Raw genomic sequence first — 22,790 nt, forward strand, 5'->3', positions numbered from 1 at the left:
CGCTTTTGTGCAATGAATACTTTTTCTCTTAATGACGAATTGCCCCAAAATATGATACCATATGAAAGCAATAAATGAAAATAGGCTTAGTAGGCTAATTTATTGATATGCTCATCAATAACCCTAATATCATAAGTAGCTGAACCTAACCGTTTCAGCAGATCATTGTGTTTCTTAAAGTTCAATTTCTCATCAATGCACACACCCAAAAATTTTGAATATTCTGCCTTAGCAACAGACTTCAGTTCATAGTCTATATTTATCAATGGTGTTATGCCATTTATTGTGCAGAATTGTGTAAACTGTGTTTTCTCAAATTTTATGAGAGTCCATTTGCAGAGAACCACTTAATAATTTTTTGAAAGACATTATTTACAATTTTGTCAGATGATTCTCCCTTATTGTGTGTGATTACTATACTTTTATCATCAGCAAAAAGAAGTAGCTTTGTATCTTCATGAATACAGAGTGGCAAGTCATTAACATATATTAAGAACAATACGGGACCCAAGACTGAACCCTGTGGAACACAATTCTTGATACCTTCCCATTTAGAGGACTCTGCTGATTTTTACAGACTATCTGTACTGTTGATTTCAACCTTCTGAATACTTCCACTTAAATATGAATTTAACCATTTGTGCACTGTCCCACTCATACCACAATACTTAAGGTTATTTACAAGAATTTCATGATTCACACAATCAAAAGTCTTTGAGAGATCACAAAATATCCCAATGGGTTACGTTTGGTTATTAAATGCATTTAATATTTGATCAGTGAAAGCAAATAGGCTTTTCAACAGAAAATGCTATTTCTGAAAACTGAACTGACATTTTAATAAATAACAAATCGAGTACAGTCTCACAACAAATGGTTAATGAAATTTTAATTGACTGTTGTAAATGGTTCACAACCAATTCTTTGTCACTTAACTTTGAAAAAAGACACTCTATGCAGTTTAGAACTTGTAAGTGGTTTCTTGCCAAAACATGCCTAAAATATGGGGACAAATAGATAGAAGTAAATTACGAGTGTTAAATTCTTGTGGTTATAGCTTGATTTCAAATTCAACTGGGAGGAGCATAACACAGAACTGCTGAAATGTCTACCAAATTTCTATTAGCAATCCAAATGTTGTCACACATAATTGACGTCAAAGTGAAAAAGATAGCACACTATGCTTACTTTCATTCTGTAATGTCCAAAAATGTTTAATAAGAATTATTTGTGGTGTGAACTCAAGGACGTCCAGTGGAGGCCTGTTCAGGAAACTAGGGATGCTAACTAATGCTTCCCAATACATTTATTCATTAATGAAATTTGTCACTAAAAACATATACCTTTTTCAAACCGACAGCTTAGTTCATGGTATCAGTACTAGAAACAAGAATAATCTTCACAAAGATTTACAGTCACTTACCTCTGTCAAGAGATGTGTGTATTATTCAAGAATACACACTTTCAACAACTTGCCAGCAGCCATAAAAAGTTTAATTATAAGTTCAGTTAGGTAGAGCCTAAAAGATTTATTAGAGGCCAACTCCTTCAATTAAATTGACAAACTGCTTAGTAAAACTTTCTGATGTATATATGTTACTAATAATATCAAATAATCCAAGTATTACATGAAATCTAACTTTTGTACAAATTCATTGCAGTAGTGTGATCATTGTAAATGTGATGATGCACGGGTCAAACAGCCTAAGAATTATCATATTCACTTAAGTGTATTGAACATTTACCTGTTATGTGAAAAGTGTGCTGTTATCTTGTAAATGAAAATATATTTAATATTTTATACTCATTCCACAGCCATGAGGACCATTTCACTTGGTATCTGAGGAAGGTACATTAGCATATTTGTTTTTCTTTGGTAATTATAGTCTGTTCTTGTTTTTGACATGTTCTACATCCTGGAGGATATCCTCACTCAGAATCTTTAGGAACGAAAAGTACATCTAACCTAATTTAACTAGTGCAGTTTCATCAATTACTGCCTGTCGCACAGTCACGTCTGGAAGTCTGGATGAATCTACAAAAATACATTTTATATCTTAAGTAATATTTCTAGTAAAGGTTTTTGGTGTTGCCTGTCTTTCTGATTAGCTTGTTTTAAAGGGAAAAACAGTTTAAGTTTGTTACTGTAACACAATAATTTTTATGGACCAAACTATGCACAAAATGATGACCATATTATACACATTTAATTAAATACCATGTTGTGGAAAACATACAGTCTAACAGAACTTGGACATTATTTGTACTAATTCTGGCATATTTGTGCATACAGTCATACCTGAATTTGACATACTTCGTTGCAAATAGTAAGACACAGGTTGAGTGAGAGCTGGGTATGGCCATGAAAAATCATTATGCAATTGTTTTAAAGCAGCAACAAAATCTTCAACTCTGGCAACTCTATCCCTTTCTTTTGCCAGCCATGTGACTAAATGAAAATCCAAATGAGCCGCAAAGTGTCCTAAATCTGCCAACTGTCGTGCAGAAAGTAAACGTCGAGCATGGCGCTGTAGTATCACATCAATAAAGAAGTCTTCAGCGGACTCGGAAGACTCTCTGAAAACACAATATGTTTCAGAACATGGAATTTATTAGAATTGACAAATGTAATGGAATAATCATTACCTATCATCTCCACGCCCAGTAGGAACAGACTTTTTTCGCCTTGTTGGGACTGATTTGCTGCTTTCTGTTCCACTACTATTTGACCTCAGGAGTTCGTGATGAAGCCCGCCAACACTGGGTGTTCCACTTTCTACTTGCTTAATCTTAGGTGTACTAGTTGTACTGAAGCTACGGCCTCGAGAAACCTATTGACAGAGTAAAGAAAGCTATGAAATTTTAACAAAAAAAAGTGAGAGCTTCAGTTGTGACACAATTACATGAAAAATTTCTACATTTTGACATAACTGTCATAAAGAAGTGTGACTATAATATAAGATGAATGTTTATTTGACACTACAATAGTGAATCCATAGTCACAGTACATAAATTTTTCTTTAAAAAGATGGGGTTACACTACCAGTTTCAACAAACTACGTCGTCATTTTCAAATTTCAATTTACATTTGAAAATGATGACATAGTTTGCTGAAACCAGTAATGTAACCACTTCTTTGTAATGAAAAATACACAGATAATAACTGCAACCTTACTTGGCAAAATCTGATTTATTCAGTCAAACATTTCTATTGAACTTTAAGTGAAAGTTGCTTTCATCAAGCTGGAGTGAGAAGCAGAAGTTCAGGATGATTCTAACTACAGAGAGAGACCATAGGCAATGAACTGCTTAATTCCAATAATTGTTACTTCATGTTGTGTTCCCTATCATCATCATCATCATCATCATTTAAGACTGATTATGCCTTTCAGCGTTCAGTCTGGAGCATAGCCCCCCTTATACAGTTCCTCCATGATCCCCTATTCAGTGTTAACATTGGTGCCTCTTCTGATGTTAAACCTATTACTTCAAAATCATTCTTAACCGAATCCAGGTACCTTCTCCTCGGTCTGCCCCGACTCCTCCTACCCTCTACTGCTGAATCCATGAGTCTCTTGGGTAACCTTGCTTCTCCCATGCGTGTAACATGACCCCACCATCTAAGCCTGTTTGCCCTGACTGCTACATCTATAGAGTTCATTCCCAGTTTTTCTTTGATTTCCTCATTGTGGACACCCTCCTACCATTGTTCCCATCTACTAGTACCTGCAATTATCCTAGCTACTTTCATATCCGTAACCTCAACCTTGTTGATAAGGTAACCTGAATCCACCCAGCTTTCGCTCGCATACAACAAAGTTGGTCGAAAGATTGAACGGTGCACAGATAACTTAGTCTTGGTACTGACTTCCTTCTTGCAGAAGAGCGTAGATCGTAGCTGAGCGCTCACTGCATTAGCTGAATTCCAAGGAAAAAAATTGTTTTTCAAAATTTGGTACACTAAAATATTACATACTTGGATGCTTCTTTCACATGCTGAGAAAGTAATGTGTCACAAAGAAGTACCCTGCCTGAAGACTTTTCGGCTTCAGTCCAGCTCAGCTGCCACCACTTTTCATCCTTTAGTGTCATTCCATAATGCACAATTTTTAATATAAAAAGCAAAATAATATACAATAAAGAAATTAGTGAGGCTTACTTAATAAATGTAAGCTGTACCCAGTTTTGCTTGAATCATGCTTTCATCTTTACCTATCATAGAAGAAGTTGATCACTCTCTGGCATCAGCAAGATTACATCTCATCGGAAGGACATTCAGAAGGTGTATGGAGTAGTTCGTTCAGGAAAACAGGCGCTTGTTTGAACACCCAACTTGAACAAACATTCTCCTACCATAACATCTGCCTGAACACAGCCAAGTACATGAAGCATGTTGCATTCACCTCAAAAACTTTGAAAGTTTCGGAGTCCCTAATTAAAACTGATAAAAATTTGATTTAAACTTATTTGTACACAGTTGGTTTAAGTACATCAGCTACATGATAGGAAAAAAATGTTCTAATTAATAAATTATAGCTTACTGCTACAACTCATAGGAAAAGACCTAAATAAACTACATTCATAACTCTGCAGAAACAGTAATAGTTTGTATGTTTACTTATTTAAATAAACATTCTTTTCATTTATAACTTTGTAAGTTACAGATAAAGATAAATCACCTTGTTTGAAAGATACTGTATATTAATAGTCTTGTACACTTGAAAATGGCAACATAGTTACAACTGGCCACTAATTGTTTAAATACATACTTATCAATGCAGATAACAACAATTTTAGGATAAGAATATATTGCTAGTAACTGTAAAGATGACTCATTGAGTTGCAGACAACTCAACGGGTCATCTTTATGGTGAGTATCAATTATTTGTTTCCTAATATTGTTAATATTCTAAACTGGAATTTTGATTGTTTTATCTATACAACTATACAGTCTGAACAGAAATAATATTGCCTTTCAAGAAATTTTCCCATGAGCATACACAATGATAAGCCAAATCATCATTACTGTTGCCCACCATGAGATCGAATACCACCCAGTGGCATTGTGGGCATGCGACTTTGAAAGGGAAGTGTACATGCAAAATAGAGATGAATGGTGAATCTCACTATCAGCGATAGCTACTGCAAACAGAGAAATCCACTAACATAAGCAACTTTCACAAAGGGTAGATTGTGAAGTCCGCTCAATGTGAGACTGGTTGGCTGGTCAAGAGTCTGTTGCGAGCATCTATGGAAAATATTCGACAGACAGTGAAGCCACGAGTAGGTAACAAGGTGTTGGATGTTCAGCCTTAATCACAGTACATGGAAGTTGAAAGTTGACCCATTCTATAAAACAGGATAGACAGCAATCTGTGGCAGATCTGATGACACAATACAATGCTGGTGCAGGAACAGTATTAAACATGGGTCTTTGTAGCAGATGGCCACTACATATTTCCATGTTGATATGATGTCATCATCAATTACAATTGCTCTGGACATGGATAATTGAGACTGGACAGTGGATCAATGTAAACATGCCATCTGATCAGATCAATGATGTTTCATGTTACACCAGGCCAATGGTAATGTCCAAGTATGCCGCCATCCAAGCAAATGGCTGCTTGAAACATGCTCCGCACCACAGATGCAGACCGGTGCTATATGGTACATTCCTCTGGCCTTCCCTGGCACCTACCATAAGTTCTGTGACAAGCTAGGCTAAGAGTTCCTGGACTTGTGCCTTAGGGTTGCGAACTGTTGCGTCCTCCTTAATGGGTCAGATGTGCACTATACATCAGAGGCGGCTACCAAGGTAGCTCACTGCGTGTGGGGTACACACACAAGTCCTTTAAATTAGATGGTTCTCCATCCAAGCTAGATAACACCAGTTGTAGGAAACCCAGAAGTATTAGTGTAAGATCAAAAAGAAATGTCTTCCACAGATGAGAGTATTAAAATCCTAGTGGTTAACTGCCAGAGCATTTGCAACAAAGTGCCAGAGTTTGAAGTGCTTCTGAAAACCAATAAAGCTCACATATACTACGTAAAGTAAGCTGGTTGAAGCCTGCAATTGACAGCAGTGAGATTTTTGGGGAAAATTTCTGTGTTTACTGAAAGGATAGGTGAATAGGAAATAGAGGGGGTGTATTCGTTGGAGTAGACAAGAAACTCAAAATCCTCTCTAAGATGGAAATTGAAGCTTCATGTGAGATTGTTAGGGGAAGACTCAGTATCACTGTTGGGCATAAAATGATAATTGGGTCCTTCTATCACCCACCAAACTCATCTCATGATGTAATCAAAAACTTTAGAAAAAAACCTCAGGTCACTTGTATGTCGCCCTCCACCACACACCGTCAGGTGGCTTGCAGAGTATGGATGTAGATGTAGATATGTAAGTTCCCCAACCATACTGTAATCATCAGTAGAGATTTTAACCTTCCAACAATCAATCAGGAAAATTACAGTTTTGTCAGTGATGGGCATGATAAGACACCTTCTCTGAAAAGTACCTAGATCAAAATCTCACTCATGATGTGAATATATCAGATATACTAGCAACAAATAGACCTGAACTCTTTGATCACCGTATTTTCTCGAATCTAAGCCACACTCGAATCTAAGCCACAGGGTTATAAACACAAAGTCAAATAGGGGTAATGCAGGAGTAGGTTTAATGCTGAATAGGAAAATAGGAATGCGGGTAAGCTACTACAAACAGCATAGTGAACGCATTATTGTGGCCAAGATTGATACGAAGCCCACACCTACTACAGTAGTACAAGTTTATATTCCAACTAGCTCTGCAGATGACAAAGAAATTGAAGAAATGTATGATGAAATAAAAGAAATTATTCAGATAGTGAAGGGAGACGAAAGTTTAATAGTCATGGGTGACTGGAATTCGTCAGTAGGAAAAGGGAGAGAAGGAAACGTAGTAGGTGAATATGGATTGGGGCTAAGAAATGAAAGATCAGGCCGCCTCGTAGAATTTTGCACAGAGCACAACTTAATCACAGCTAACACTTGGTTTAAGAATCATGAAAGAAGGTTGTATACATGGAAGAACCCTGGAGATACTAAAAGGTATCAGATAGATTATATAATGGTAAGACAGAGATTTAGGAACCAGGTTTTAAATTGTAAGACATTTCCAGGGGAAGATGTGGACTCTGACCACAATCTATTGGTTATGAACTGTAGATTAAAACTGAAGAAACTGCAAAAAGGTGGGAATTTAAGGAGATGGGACCTGGATAAACTGAAAGAACCAGAGGTTGTACTGAGTTTCAGGGAGAGCATAAGGGAACAATTGACAGGAATGGGAGAAAGAAATACATAGAAGAAGAATGGGTAGCTTTGAGGGATGAAGTAGTGAAGGCAGCAGAGGATCAAGTAGATAGAAAGACGAGGGCTAGTAGAAATCCTTGGGTAACAGAAGAAATATTGAATTTAATTGATGAAAGGAGAAAATATAAAAATGCAGTAAATGAAGCAGGCAAAAAGGAATACAAACGTCTCAAAAATGAGATAGACAGGAAGTGCAAAATGGCTAAGCAGGGATGGCTAGAGCACAAATGTAAGGATGTAGAGGCTTATCTCACTAGGGGTAAGATAGATACTGCCTACAGGAAAACTAAAGAGGCCTTTGGAGATAAGAGAACCACTTGTATGAACATCAAGAGCTCAGATGGAAACCCAGTTCTAAGCAAAGAAGGGAAAGCAGAAAGGTGGAAGGAGTATATAGAGGGTCTACACAAGGGCGATGTACTTGAGGACAATATTATGGAAATGGAAGAGGATGTAGATGAAGATGAAATGGGAGATACGATACTGCGTGAAGAGTTTGACAGAGCACTGAAAGACCTGAGTCAAAACAAGGCCCCCGGAATAGACAACATTCCATTGGAACTACTGACGGCCTTGGGAGAGCCAGTCCTGACTAAACTCTACCATCTGGTGAGCAAGATGTATGAAACAGGCGAAATACCCTCAGACTTCAAGAAGAATATAATAATTCCAATCCCAAAGAAAGCAAGTGTTGAGAGATGTGTAAATTACCAAACAATCAGTTTAATAAGTCACAGCTGCAAAATACTAACATGAATTCGTTATAGACGAATGGAAAAACTAGTAGAAGCCGACCACGGGGAAGATCAGTTTGGATTCCGTAGAAATACTGGAACACGTGAGGCAATACTGACCTTACGACTTACCTTAGAAGAAAGATTAAGGAAAGGCAAATGTACGTTTCTAGCATTTGTAGACTTAGAGAAAGCTTTTGACAATGTTGACTGGAATACTCTCTCTCAAATTCTAAAGGTGGCAGGGGTAAAATACAGGGAGCGAAAGGTTATTTACAATTTGTACACAAACCAGATGGCCGTTATAAGAGTCGAGGGACATGAAAGGGAAGCAGTGGTTGGGAAGGGAGTAAGACAGGGTTGTAGCCTCTCCCTGATGTTATTCAACCTGTATATTGAGCAAGCAGTAAAGGAAACAAAAGAAAAATTCGGAGTAGGTATTACAATCCATGGAGAAGAAATAAAAACTTTGAGGTTCACCGATGACATTGTAATTCTGTCAGAGACAGCAAAGGACTTGGAAGAGCAGTTGAATGGAATGGACAGTGTCTTGAAAGGAGGATATAAGATGAACATCAACAAAAGCAAAATGAGGATAATGGAATGTAGTCGAATTAAGTTGGGTGATGCTGAGGGAATTAGATTAGGAAATGAGACACTTAAAGTAGTAAAGGAGTTTTGCTATTTGGGGAGCAAAATAACTGATGATGGTCGAAGTAGAGAGGATATAAAATGTAGACTGGCAATGGCAAGGAAAGCGTTTCTGAAGAAGAGAAATTTGTTAACATTGAGTATTGATTTAAGTGTCAGGAAGTCGTTCCTGAAAGTATTTGTATGGAGTGTAGCCATGTGTGAAACATGGACGATAACTAGTTTGGACAGGAAGAGAATAGAAGCTTTTGAAATGTGGTGCTACAGAAGAATGCTGAAGATTAGATGGGTAGATCATATAACTAATGAGGAGGTATTGAATAGGATTGGGGAGAAGAGACGTTTGTGGCACAACTTGACTAGAAGAATGGATCGGTTGGTAGGACATGTTCTGAGGCATCAAGGGATTACCAATTTAGTATTGGAGGGCAGTGTGGAGGGTAAAAATCGTAGAGGGAGACCAAGAGATGAATACGCTAAACAGATTCAGAATGATGTAGGTTGCAGTAGGTACTGGGAGATGAAGAAGCTTGCACAGGATAGAGTAGTGTGGGCAGCTGCATCAAACCAGTCTCAGGACTGAAGACCACAACAACAACTTCTAACATGCCTGTAAAGCCTCACAGAAATTATGCTATGCTGATGATGCGAAGGAGAACACATTCTGATAGTGGCTTGCAACAGCTGAGTATATATTATAAGAAGTGGCATTGGTGTCAAATCCAGCTGATTGCGCATTTCACCTCAGCAATCACCTAGCACATACAAAGCTTAATGTTTCACTTTGCAACAAACAAACACAGTAAACACCCAAAGTACCTTGCCATCATTCTTAACTGTGCTTTAGAAAAAGGCTTGCAGCTGACTGGGCAAAACCGAAGACCAGAAACAATATAATAAGGAAACTGACAACAACTTCCTGGTGAGTGCAATGATATCCTAATCACTGCTGTGCAATCCCTAGTGTTCTCAGCTGCATGGTATTGTGAACAAGTATGGTGTAGGAGCAGGTGCACACTAACAAAACATATGTCCATCTGAATGACTCAATGCATGGTGAATGCAGAATGCCTTATCAAGTAAATTTTTTTGTAGAATTTTTTTGCCGAACACTGAAACATACATTCCCACCTTCACTCCATTGCATCTGCCAGACGTTAGAAGACAGCAGATGACAATTAAACACTGGAACAATCTTCATGCTCCCTTACTCCCAAGAGTAAGTCTACATCTAAATCTACATCAACATACACTCTCCATAAGCGACTGTATTGTGCATGGCAAAGTGTACAGTGTACCACTACTATTCATTCCCCTACCTTTTCCACTCACAAATAGACAGGGAAAAAACAACTGTCTGTATGTCTCTACATGAGTCCTAATTTCTCTTATCTTGATGGTCCTTATGTGAAATGTATGTTGGTGGCAGCAGAATCATTTAAATGTCAGTTCTCAAAACTTTCTCAGTAGTGTTCCTCAAAAAGAATGTTACCTTCCCTCCAAGGATTCCCATTTAAGTTCTCAAAGTGCATCTGTAATACTTATCCATTTTTTGAACCTATTAGTAACATATCTAACAGCCCACCTCTGAATTGCTTCCATGTCTTGTCTCCTTGTCTCAGATGTACACTGAACACTGGAAATCAAGGACAACATACTTGGGGAATCTACTTACCTTGGTTAACAGCCTGCAGTAGGGCACCATGTCATATGCTTTTCGGAACTCTAGGAATACAGAATTGGCCTGTTGCCCTCCATCCATAGTTTGCAGTACATCATATCAAAAAAGGGCAAGTAGAGTTTTACACGAGCAATGCTTTCTAAAACCAAGCTGATTTATGTATAGAAGCTTTTCTGTCTCAAGAAAATTTATTATATTTGAACTGAGAATATGCTATAGAATTCTATAGCAAACCAATGTTAAGGATATTGGTCTTTAATTTTGAGTCCATTTGTTTACACTTCTTATGTATAGGAGTCACCTGCATTTTCTCCAGTCATTTGGGATTTTGCTCTGGGCAACAGATATGCGATAAATGAAAACTAAGTTAGGGGTCAATGCCAGCTAGATTGGCCATATGGGAGACTGTGCAACGGTCAAACGACATTGTGTTTGTATAATTCTCCTGCATGAATGATTTCTTACATGCAAAATATAAAACTTCAGCTTTCCTTTTGCTATCTTCTACTGCCACACAAGAATGGTCAATGGGTGACTGGATAGAAGCCTTAGACTCGCTTAGCAATTTTATGTATGACTGGCATTCTCTACTGACTTTTGTCTGTCTTCATTTGTGTGTTCCCTTTTGAAACAAGAGTGCAATAGCCATTGCTTCCTCAGCATTTTTCGAATTTCATTCTTACACCACAGTTGGTCTTTCCCATCCTTAAGTCCAATTACTATGCATATACTTCTCCAGAGCATGATTTACAATGCATTTAAACTTTATCCATAATTCCTCTATGTCTCTTATACAGGAATGAAATGATGTCAATTCATTGTCTAAGTGATATGTAACAACTGCTTACCTGCTCTTTCTAGCATAAATACTTTCCTAGCCTTCTTGACTGATTTAGTACACATCGTCTCTAGGATGACATTATATTAGCCCACTCAGAAGATGACTGAATGGTATACAGCTGAAATATCTTAAGAAGAAATAGGATTTCTGCAGTTGCATGCTCAAAATTTAATGGAGTATTCTTTGTGCCGCAAAAACATGAAAATGCAAATCAACTGGATACTTGATAACAATCCATGCTCCAACCTGAAGCCACAAATATCTGTGTGAGGATGTGATCTACTGGTGAAGGGTCAACCAGTTCTGCTGGAGCAAGCATGTAAAGAGAGATGAAAGTATTTCAAAGGTTTACACTGTAATGGTTATGAACACCCCACTACATCAGCGTCATGGTCTGAACAAACAAGCAAGATCTGGTGCCAACTAAACAGGTTTTGAATAGGCCATATCAGAACTAAAGCTATCCACACAAATGCGGTGTCATTGTTAGCCTTGAACACTACTGTGGAACAGCAGAGCAGACTGTGAGGCAGAGTTTCCACCACCGCTCCAAGAAAAAAAATACTCTGAGAAATGGAGTGATGTCTTGGAAGCAACATCTGAAGCTGTTAAATTAACATAAAATGATGAATGCGGAATGCTTTATCAAATAAATTTTTTTGTAGAATTTGTGTTTTGTTTAATCCATAATTTCCAACTTTTTGGGATACTAATGTTTCTTTATGATCAGCACTGCAGAATCAAAATCTTTTTTGGGACTCAGTAGTGAAAGAAACTATGGTAATTCATTTGGAATGGAATTTAATTAATAGAGATAGCAGTTTCAACCTGGACAAAACAAGTAATCTGTAGTTTGCTTTAGTAAACTTGAAAAGATGTTTCTAAAAATACAGCCCATAGTGATATATCAGTATCCCAGTAAGGATAGACCATGTAGTCAAAAGTGCAATTTATGAATAGTTCTTTGTTGTCAAAGTCTGCAAGTTTGAACAGATGGAGTGAGTGCTGCAGCTTCAGTCTGCTGACTCATTCACAAGATGGCTGAAGGGTATACAGCTGAAATATTTGAAAAAGAAATAGGGTTTCCTAAGTTGCATGCCTGAAATTTAATGGCTCATTCTTTGCACTGCAAAAACATGAAGATGCAAATCAAGTACCTTTTCTGCAAGCACAAGGTTTTAAGCGTTCAAAGTTTGGATAAGTTATTATATTTGAGAGTAAGATTATCAAGCTCTTTCAGCTTTTCATTACGGTACTAGAATCATGGCATAATTCAAAAATTTGTCAGGATAGTACACTCATCTTCCGTAAATAAAATTTTAACAAAGGCTGGTTCTGCTATTATTAAGTTTCAGAGACGCTTGGATTTGGTTTCTAAACAACTATATCATCTGCACCTGGAGTTGTCTGTGGAGTTATCCTACAACTCACGGACTTGGATTGATGGTACGACGTAACTAAATATGACTGGGTTCACATGATGGCCACAGTGAGACAGACTGTAAAGTTTAACAAACGTAGGATGTTTTCACAGCACGAAACTTACTCAGGCACCATCATTAATGTGAAGGGTAGGATTCTGGACAATGCAATGAACTTGTCATCCACACCAAATGTTTTGCCAACTCCCACAATAATCAGCACTGTCGCAGGAGTTTTTCATCCACTTTCCACAAACTCAGATGAAACAAGATGAGAGATTTTGTTAATACATTATACAGGTTCAGTTCCTATGATTTCCTAGTCTCTTGTGTTAACAATGCAAACTCCAGGTAGGAATATCAACAATGTAGGAAATGACAGATTGCTACTTATCGTAAAGATAACATGCCAAGTTGCAGACAGGTACACTCACCACTTACACATAAGCTTTCGACCACAGCCTTCGTCAGAAAAAAGGAAACACACACCATTCATTCACACAAACATACACACCTCACACACTCATAATCACCAACTCTGACAGCTCAGATGAGAATGCCGCTGCTGGAGTTAGCAGTCATGAGTGAATGAGGTGTGCTTCCTTGTGTGAACAAATGGTCTGTGTTTCTCTTTTTCCAATGAAGGCTGAGGCCGAAAGCTTATGTGTAAGTGTTTGATTGTGCCTGTCTGCAACTTGGCTTATTACTTTTATAATAAGTAGCAATCTATCTTTCCCTACATTGCTGATACATCCTCATTCAGTCTTCCATGTTCCTGAAAGTTCTTCCCCTCGATGGAATCTACAGAATGTGAATGAATGAGCAAGATAGCATTTGAATACTCCAATAATTGGATTGGTTAGTTAGTTAGTTTCATGTTCGTTGGATGATTTGCATGATAAATCATAATGATTTCTTCTTCAGTAATCTTAAACAAGCAGTAAGCATAAAGTGCACTAAAGACTCCTTTCCTTCTAATCCTGTCTGGTAAGTCTCCCCTGACCCAGGTTTCCAGCCGGCCGGAGTGGCCGAGCGGTTCTAGGCGCTACAGTCTGAAACCGCGCGACCGCTATGGTCGCAGGTTCGAATCCTGCCTCAGGCATGGATATGTGTGATGTCCTTACGTTAGTTAGGTTTAAGTAGTTCTAAGTTCTAGGGGACTGATGACCTCAGAAGTTAAGTCCCATAGTGCTCAGAGCCATTTCAACCAGGTTTCCAGGTGACTTTTCTAAAATGTACCCCTTTCCTAAACCTCCCCAGTTCTTTTCCTTCACCCCTCTTCCTTCCCCTTCAGCTGTTCCACCAGGAGGAGGAGCCACTAACTCCAAAAGTTTGTAAAAGTTAAATTGTGTGTGTGTGTGTGTGTGTGTGTGTGTGTGTGTGTGTGTAATTGTGTGTGTGTGTGTGTGTGTGTGTGTGTGTGTTTTCCCTGCTGCCACTTGATGAGTAGATATTTTTTACCTGTCCATTTAAACAATAGATTATTTTCATAACGAGATTTTCACTCTGCAGCAGAGTGTGCTCTGATATGAAACTTTCTGGCAGATTAAAACTGTGTGCCGGACCGAGACTCGAACTCGGGACCTTTGCCTTTCGCGGGGAAGTGCTCTACCAACTGAGCTACCCAAGCACGACTCACGCCCCGTCCTCACAGCTTTACTTCTGCCAGTACCTCGTCTCCTACCTTCCAAACTTAACAGAAGCTCTCCTGCGAACCTTGCAGAACTAGCACTCCTGAAAGAGAGGCAAAGGTCCCGAGTTCGAGTCTCGGTCCGGCACACAGTTTTAATCTGCCAGAAAGTATCATATCAGCGCACACTCCGCTGCAGAGTGAAAATTTCATTCTGGAAACATCCCCCAGGCTGTGGCTAGGCCATGTCTCCGCAATATCCTTTCTTTCAGGAGTGCTAGTTCTGCAAGGTTCGGAGGAGAGCTTCTGTTAAGTTTGGAAGGTAGGAGACGAGGTACTACCTGTAATACCTGTATATGATTTTTTGCATGAGAACACTATATACCCAGAGGCAAGCTGAAGAAGAGAGCTCATTGTATCAAAAAATTAATTACCTACCACAATACCAGGGGGGCAGCTGCACCCAAGACAGATCACCAAAAGGTAAAGCTACAGTGTAGTTGTCCTGTGGGTAGTAAAGTAGCCTCAGTGCGGTGTTCTCAGATCATTAGTGGTGTGCTTGTTGTTAGTGTGTGGTTTTTTTTTTTTTTTTTTTTTTTTTTTTTTTAAATAACTGGTCATTTGAGTAGTTAGTCATCGTAGTATATAATAAGTATGTTTCGACAAATGACTATTTCTTGTGTGATTATGTCAGTGAAACCTGAGTGTTAGGATATTTAGTTTAGATTTTGTTTCTTTTGTTGACTATGGTTAGATTGTGTAGTCAGAAAAATATAAACATGGATAATGAACAACAATTAGCAAGCAGTGATACCGAGTTAGAAAGTGGGGCACAAAGTAATGTTAGTGGCATAGTTCAGGAAGTACAATGTGAGAATCTGGGGGCAGAACGGCAAGAAATGTTGCCACTGCCAGCCAGTGATTCAGTTGAAAGTAGAAATACTGTGCCACCCACAAGCTCTAGACACGGACCAGGGAGTGGTGAGGTGTCATAAGTGCAATCATTAAGAGTTATGTTCGAGCGCATGCTCAATTTCCAAGCTACGTTTTTGCATGAACAAGCAGAGCGTGACCAGAGATTGGTAGCTGAATTTGCACGTAAGCAAGCAGAACACGATAAGGAACGTGATGCTATGCAAGCAGAACGTGATAGAGAACGTGATGCTATGCATGCAGAACGAGAAATGGAACATTATGCTAAACAAGCAGAGCGTGATCAATGCCAGCATGAGAGAGACTTGCAGTTAATGCAATCTTTGGAAGCTATGCAAAGTGAGATTGTTAGTTTGAGACAAAACTATGAAACCATACCCAAAGCGGTGCAAGAACTGAGTGAAAGAGTAGATAATATCCAGGTGGCTAACGCCAGTATCGTAGATGAAATCAGTGTACTGGCTAACAGGATGGAAAAATTAGAAATTGACATAAGTCAAGCAATAGAGCAGAAAATATCCGAACAGGCGAACAAAATTGAAAAGGAATTTACGAACTGGTTAGAGGCAAAAGACACCGACCTTAATCAAACAATAGACGAGAAGGTGCACGCCGCGATTGAGGCCAAAGACTTGGGCTTGAGTGCGGAAGTGCAGGACCTAAGAAGGGCGGTGCACACTGACATTCCGCTGTGGCAGCAGAATGTCATCCGTCGTCTTGCGGAGCTGGAAAACAGCTTGTTGCACGGCGACGCACAGGCGTGTGTGATGCCAGCCAGGTCCAACAATGATAAGCATATAAATACAGCAGTGAAAAATTGTGACTGCGAGACAGAACAGGCAACCAATGTTAGCGAAACAAACAAATGTCACTCCAAAATAGTGATTGAAGAAAGCCTGATTAAAAACCGACAGTTTCAGACCTTTACAACGGAGAAGAAATCTGTTCACCCTGTAGTATTTATCAAGGGATTTAGAAACATTTTGCCTAGTGTTTGGAGTCATACACAGCAAATACAGTATGTTATGTCTTACATACAAGGAGATGCTGCATTATGGGCAACCGAAGCAGCTGACAGTTGCGACACATATGAGCAATTTGAAAAGGCATTCTTGGCCAAATATTGGTCAACATGTATTCAGGAGAGATTACAGAAAGAGGTATATAATCCAGAGCCGTATTCTCCACGATTAGTCAATTTGCGAAAATATTTTGAGAAATACATTAATAAGACCCGTTACTGGGATGAGCACATTTCATCCCGGGATTTGATCAGACTTTTGAAATCACACTTGCCAATACACATAAAGGAAAAACTTATACATGTACCGGAGCATGACATGGAACATTTCTTGTCTGTTCTGGACTCAATTGACCTGATTCAGGAGGATGTTAAGGCAGCCTCTGAACAGGCTAGAAGTAACGGAAACGGTTACAGAAATGGTCGAAATAACACGCCTCCACCAAATAATGGAAACGGCGGAGGTAACAATAGGAGACAAGATTATGTACAAAACAGGAATAGAGGTAGAGACCGGAACGGCAATAGTCCGCCGGTGAACAATGACCTGAAAAGGAGGTTCGATGACCGATATGAAACAGGCCCACCAAGCAATAGTAGATGGAAAAATGTCAGGGGGCCATGGAACACCAAAACCTATAACGATGCAAACCGAACTTGGCCACAGAACCAGAGGCCCAGTCCTGACCAGCAAAACAGTGAAAGATATGACAATAACCGACTGCCACCACAAAATGGGCCAATTGCACCACCGTGGCGGCCGACGCAACACAACTTACACATAGTGGAGGTCAGTGACACAGAGCAGCCACACCCATCCACCAGTAATAATCCAACAAACTACATTCAGCCGAGATACACTCTCCATAGTCGGCTGAGGTTTGGAGTGAGTGAAGCCTGACACAGAACAAAACATCGGAAATCTGTATCCTCAGGTATAATGACGGGGTACAGATGGGACATGAATTAATAACTGAACCACCTACGTGCATAAAGGAGCACAAAGTCAAAGTACAAGCGATAATAAATATCAAAATTAACAATATTAATGTGCAAGCAATCATAGATACAGGTGCTACTGTCAGTGTCATGAGTGTGGACCTATTCAGAGTACTGGGGAAAGAAAAGCGTATGCTGACTTTTCCTGTGAACAATTGCAAAGTCACTGGAGCCATCAGTGCACAGCGACAAATAATTAAACTCCAAGTGCGGGTAGAGATGTATATAAGGGGAGAAGCCATAGCGTGCTCATTCCTGGTAGTGAAGGGTTTAAAGGTAGCCTGCATTTTGGGTAGATTTTTTGAGAGAAAGGGACGCAGTAATCAACCTTTCTTGGGGAAAATTAAGTTTGATGAACATGGGTAGGAGGATAGAATTGTCCATGCTCAGATCTGAAGAGGTACCTGTGCCTAATTGTAATGCTATTAACATAAAATGTAGGAATCAGTGGATACTACATTTAGACAATCATTCTCTAGGACAAAATCTCTATTATCCAGACGTACAAGGTGGTCAATTAAAAGCAAATGTGGGGGCACTTGTGAACAAAGTATCACAGTCCGAAAATTTGAACTCAATGCAACAGCAGGATTTGGTACAGTTATTATCTGGCTACGCAGATGTTTTTTCAGAACGACCAGGAATTGTTAAGGGATATCAATACAATATCGAGGTGAAGCCTCACAAAACCTACTGTCGAGCCTCATACTCCATTCCTTGGTCCAAAAAGGGAATAGTAGCTATCTCTTAGCAGATCCCCAATCACGGAGAGTACGGGGACTGTATCCACGTAAGGATGTGAAAATATTCCTACAGTAAATGATTAATAGTCCTATGTGTTATGTATAAAAAGGTACACCATTCTTTTGGAAATGAATGAACATTAATGATGCGTGAACTGTAGAGATAATGTACTAGTGTAGAAGTATTTAGCTATAAGAATATGATTGACTTTCTCTTTTGTTTATGATTATTTGTGTTATGTCTTCTTTTTAATTAGTGTTAGCTTAAACATGCTCTAAATGTCTGCACAGATAACCTGATTAGTGCAATTATTTGTAGTGTTAAATTGTGACAGAGATCAGTCAGAAGGAACATTTTAGTAGTGATTAGTTTGTGTACTGCATAATATTCTATATGTGCGTCAAACTTGAAATATTTCTTGGTACAGTCTTTTCTATATATGTGTGTGTAGCTGTCAGATTGACAGGTTCGAACCCGAAATAATATTAATAATACGAGATCCTGAGAACTTTATTTTCAAACCAGTATTATCAAAGAGAGTAAATCACCCAGTAGTGACCCAAGGGCACCATGGGAGACAAACTTATTGCAAATTTAAGTAACGCAAAGTTACGCACAAAGAAGCTTCAATTGAAGCATGTGCAGATCAAATCAGTAAAAAGAGCTAGCCTGATACAGTCCAAGTCAATTTTAGCCTACAGAGACAACACTGTAGTAACATAGGACCTTGCAAGTAAAGTGAGACATAATTTCAAATGAGTTATTGAACAATATGCCTGAATGCGGCTGGAATGCACAAATAAAATCTACTCGAACATAAATATAGATGATTTTTGGGCAAACTAATACGAAATTTTAATATTTGTTACCATGTACACAATTATTACACACCTTGGTAAAGAGTGAACAAAGAAGTTACGAATGTGCTGTTACAAAAAATTGCACAACGGACATTGTAACTGAAAAAACTTAAACAAAAGTGCAGTATTGTGTGGCAGAGACAGACAGTGACTGTTAAAACTGCAGCAATACGTCACGAGGTTGTTTTGAACAAGCAATAAGAAACTGTATCATTGCCGTGTGTGCAAGTGGACAAGGAACTGACACGACACGAACAGTGAGCCGATAATAGACGGTGGACCAAGTCAGTGTCAAACTATAACTTGTACTGTGTGTGTGTGTGTGTACAAATATATATATATAAAAAAAATAAATAAAAAAAAAAAATTCTTTGTGTGTCAAGGGACGCCAGGAAAGCGCATTGACTACAGAGATACATTTTGTTCTGAGGTGAAAACTTGCGTGTGACTAATGACAACTCATGACATGGTGAAAAAATATTGTGTGCCCATAAAACGCGTTACTGTGACAATGAAACATTGTGCAAACCAGACTAGTGAAGGCCTACTGAATAATAACTGCCAATAACTGTGTGCGTTCTTTCCCACAGCAGGAAAAATGCCCATAAGGATAGTACACTGTTTGTGAACTTGTTGCATGTTTGCTGGAGCACTGCAAGAAGATGTCACATGGGCGAGCTGATATACAACGCACATCCGGCTACTTCAGCCATGCAGTGGCAGCAGCAACCCGTAGCAGACCAGACAGCCACACGCCTCTCCGCGCCATAGCTGTCAACACCGGGGACGGTGACCTACATGGAGCAGATGCGCCGCACCGAGCGCCGCTCAACAATCACTCCGCACCGCTCACCAACTACAGTATTACTGACATATTCCAAAATATTTACACAAACTGCATAACATGTCAATGAACTCGATTTTTGAAAAACATTGAACACTAATTATGTATACCCGTAAATTGATGAGAGAAAATGAACACTAACAAGTGTAGGAGATGGATTTGTAACACGTAGGTAGTGAGAACATTATGAAAGTGACGTTGTACTAAATGATTTCAAAAAACTAAGTGATATATCCTAGGACAAGTGACCTTGCAGTATATCGCAAAATGATAATTATGAGTTGTTAAACTCACACAACAAACTTTCGTTGAACTGTATGTGACTGTGATATTATGTAACCGTTGATGACAAACTGCTAAATCATTTCAAAATAATTACTATTAAAGAGACAAGATTAATCATGAACCAACTGGGATGGCTGGGCTCCGGCACAGTTTCGCCCAGGTTTCCTGTCTGCCTTTGCCCAAATGGGGGAGCCATGAACATATATAACCCTGGGACTAATTAAAAGAGACATTCCATAAAAAAAAAACAGAATTGTAAAGAACGTTACTGGCACCATTGTGTCAAAGTATAGAAACTCTTTGCCAAATGCTGCCAGGGGGCAATGTAACGTTCCCTGACAGCACACACACTATTCATAAAATGAAATGACATTTAATTGTACTATGTATGCCGCTATGAAGCAATTCGTATGTACTGTAATTGTTTAACAAAAAATATTATTTAATTTTGTATAAAGGACGTTGGTTATTATTGTAATATTTTCTGTAATAATATTCTCGATGTATTTATGATTTTAATATTTGTATACTCATAATGTAATTATGAAATATGTTAAAATCTGCAATGAAAAAATGTAAAATATAGCCACAGAGGAAAATAATGTTGTAAGATTACAAAGAGATATTTATTATCAGCAATACCATAAATAGCACTACATAATGTGCATTCTTTGAGTCTTCCTCGAGAGCTGAGAGAGAGAGGAACCTGTGACGTAGCATTGTATGAATGAGTAGACTTCTTTTGTCTGTATCTATCTTTAGCCGCCATTAGAGGAGAAATTATAAAGGTGTGTAATTTTAATTATTGTTATGGTCTAAATACATTATAATTTATCAAAATTGTGTATTACTAATGTAAATTAGCTTGCCCATGTCATCTATAATATTTCTTTAAAGAATTTTCAGCATTTTTAATGATTATCGTTGGTGTTGCTGGGCTGTGCCGCGACCGAACGATTTGCAGCGGCGGCACATTTAAAAAATTGTTCCGCTATAAAATTAACCAAACCCGTAAATCAGGAGCAGGTAAAATTAGCAGTGAATTACGAAATATTTTTCTTTTACAGCAATCCTGAGGCTGACTGGATTTATTACTGGTTTTACATTTGTGCATTCATAGGTGGATAATTAACGTTGAAGTTGTTAATGTGTTGGTTCTTTCAATTTCTAAAGCAAATAACTTAAACGTATAGTGAAGTGTGTTTTGTCAATGATAATTAAACGTTCAGGTCGGCTTGGTAATATTTAACCATTTTATGCTAACAGAGACAGTCTTGTGTTCCATAGCTAACGCCGGGAAAGAATTCAGTAAATATTTAAAAACCCACTGCATCTAGAAAATGTGTGCCAAGGCCAAAATACGTAAAAAATTTAATTTAAATAATTGTCAAAGTCATAAATGTTATTAATCAGTTAGTTTGAATTTATCAGCATGAGAGGGTTGCTGAAGTTCACGTAATTTTAAATGTGCTTAATTCTGTCTAAATGAATTTTTATTACCACACATAAAAAAGGGGTTCTACAACAAAGTTCGTACTGAAAGAGTAAATAACAAAAATATTTAAAGCCATTTCTTCCCCATTTTCATCCATCCATTATATATTCCCCCCCCCCCCCCCCTCCCCCCATCAACTCGGTGACACTCTAAAAACTCGAGTGTGTACACTGTTTAAATAATTCACGACCACTGTGTTCTGCAAATACTGTGTCTAAAAAGGATTGTAATTTCAGACATTAATGGTATTTGCCACTGTGGTACTGTGTTGTAATAGTGCAGATGTCTCCTTGCACAGAAACAGTTGATACACACCCAGATCTGATCATCACAGTGTTTTTGGTGGTAATGAATGTGAAAAAAACCACGGTACCTGGAAATCTCTATAGTATACTTCATTTGCACAATTGCTAGAAATCAATTTACAGCTGTTCGACAAGACTTAGATTGCTGAGACTCCGAGGGTTTAACAGGCAATGGAGACAGTGTCATGACTGTAACATACCACTCTGCATGCCAGAATGCTTCAAAATCTTTCACATTTGAGGCAGTTACCAGTGAAATTAAGCATCAACTGAAAAAATATTTGTTTTGTAACAAACATTTTACTTTATTCTGAAAAGGAAAGTTGTAATTCACCATATAGTGGAGATCGTGAATCACAGATAGGCACAACAAAGAGACTGTCGCAATGTAAGCCTTTGGCTATCAAGGCCTTTGTGAAAAACAGACAGACAGACACAAAGACACACACACGAACACACACATGCAAATGCAACTCAGTCACACATGACTACAGTCTCTGGCAGCTGAAGCCACACTGTGAGCAACAGCAGCAGTGCAGGATAGGAGTGGCAACTGGGTGAAGGTAAGGAGGAAGCTGGGATGGGGAGGGATAGCAGGGTAGGATTTGGGGACAGTGAAGTTCTTCTGTGAAGCACACAAGGATGAGTTTGAGAGAGGCTATGGCAGCTAAATGCAGTTGGGAGATTAGACAGAGGGCAAGGGAGAGGTATAGGAGGGGTGGGGGGGTGGGTGGGTGGGGGGGTGTTTGCAGAAAAGAAAAGCAGTAAAGAGATTGGGTGCATTGGTGGAATGATGACTGTGTAGTGCTGGAATGGGAACAGGGAAACGACTGGATGGTTGAAAAAATGACTAATGAAGGTTTAGGCCAGGATAGTTGTTACAGAAACACAGGCTATATTGGAAAGAGAGTGTTCCCACCTGCGCAATTAAGAAAAGCTGGTGTTGGTGGGAAGGATCCATACGGGACAGGCTGTGAAGTATTCATTGAA

At 38.7% G+C, this 22,790-nt stretch overlaps 1 protein-coding gene across 1 annotated transcript in view; it reads right to left on the bottom strand.

Moving 5' to 3' along the window:
* LOC126190927 (guanine nucleotide exchange factor subunit Rich) overlaps positions 1 to 22,790 on the bottom strand; it is a 294,040-nt gene that overhangs the window by 57,208 nt on the left and 214,042 nt on the right. Inside the window, exons 18-19 of the mRNA XM_049931563.1 lie at positions 2,647 to 2,831; positions 2,300 to 2,577 (exon numbers count right to left, since the gene is read on the bottom strand). Of these exons, the coding sequence (XP_049787520.1) occupies positions 2,300 to 2,577; positions 2,647 to 2,831 (463 nt within the window). The remainder of the gene's footprint in view (positions 1 to 2,299; positions 2,578 to 2,646; positions 2,832 to 22,790) is intronic.

This window comes from Schistocerca cancellata, chromosome 6, assembly GCF_023864275.1.
Source record: "Schistocerca cancellata isolate TAMUIC-IGC-003103 chromosome 6, iqSchCanc2.1, whole genome shotgun sequence".
NCBI classification, from domain to species: domain Eukaryota; kingdom Metazoa; phylum Arthropoda; class Insecta; order Orthoptera; family Acrididae; genus Schistocerca; species Schistocerca cancellata.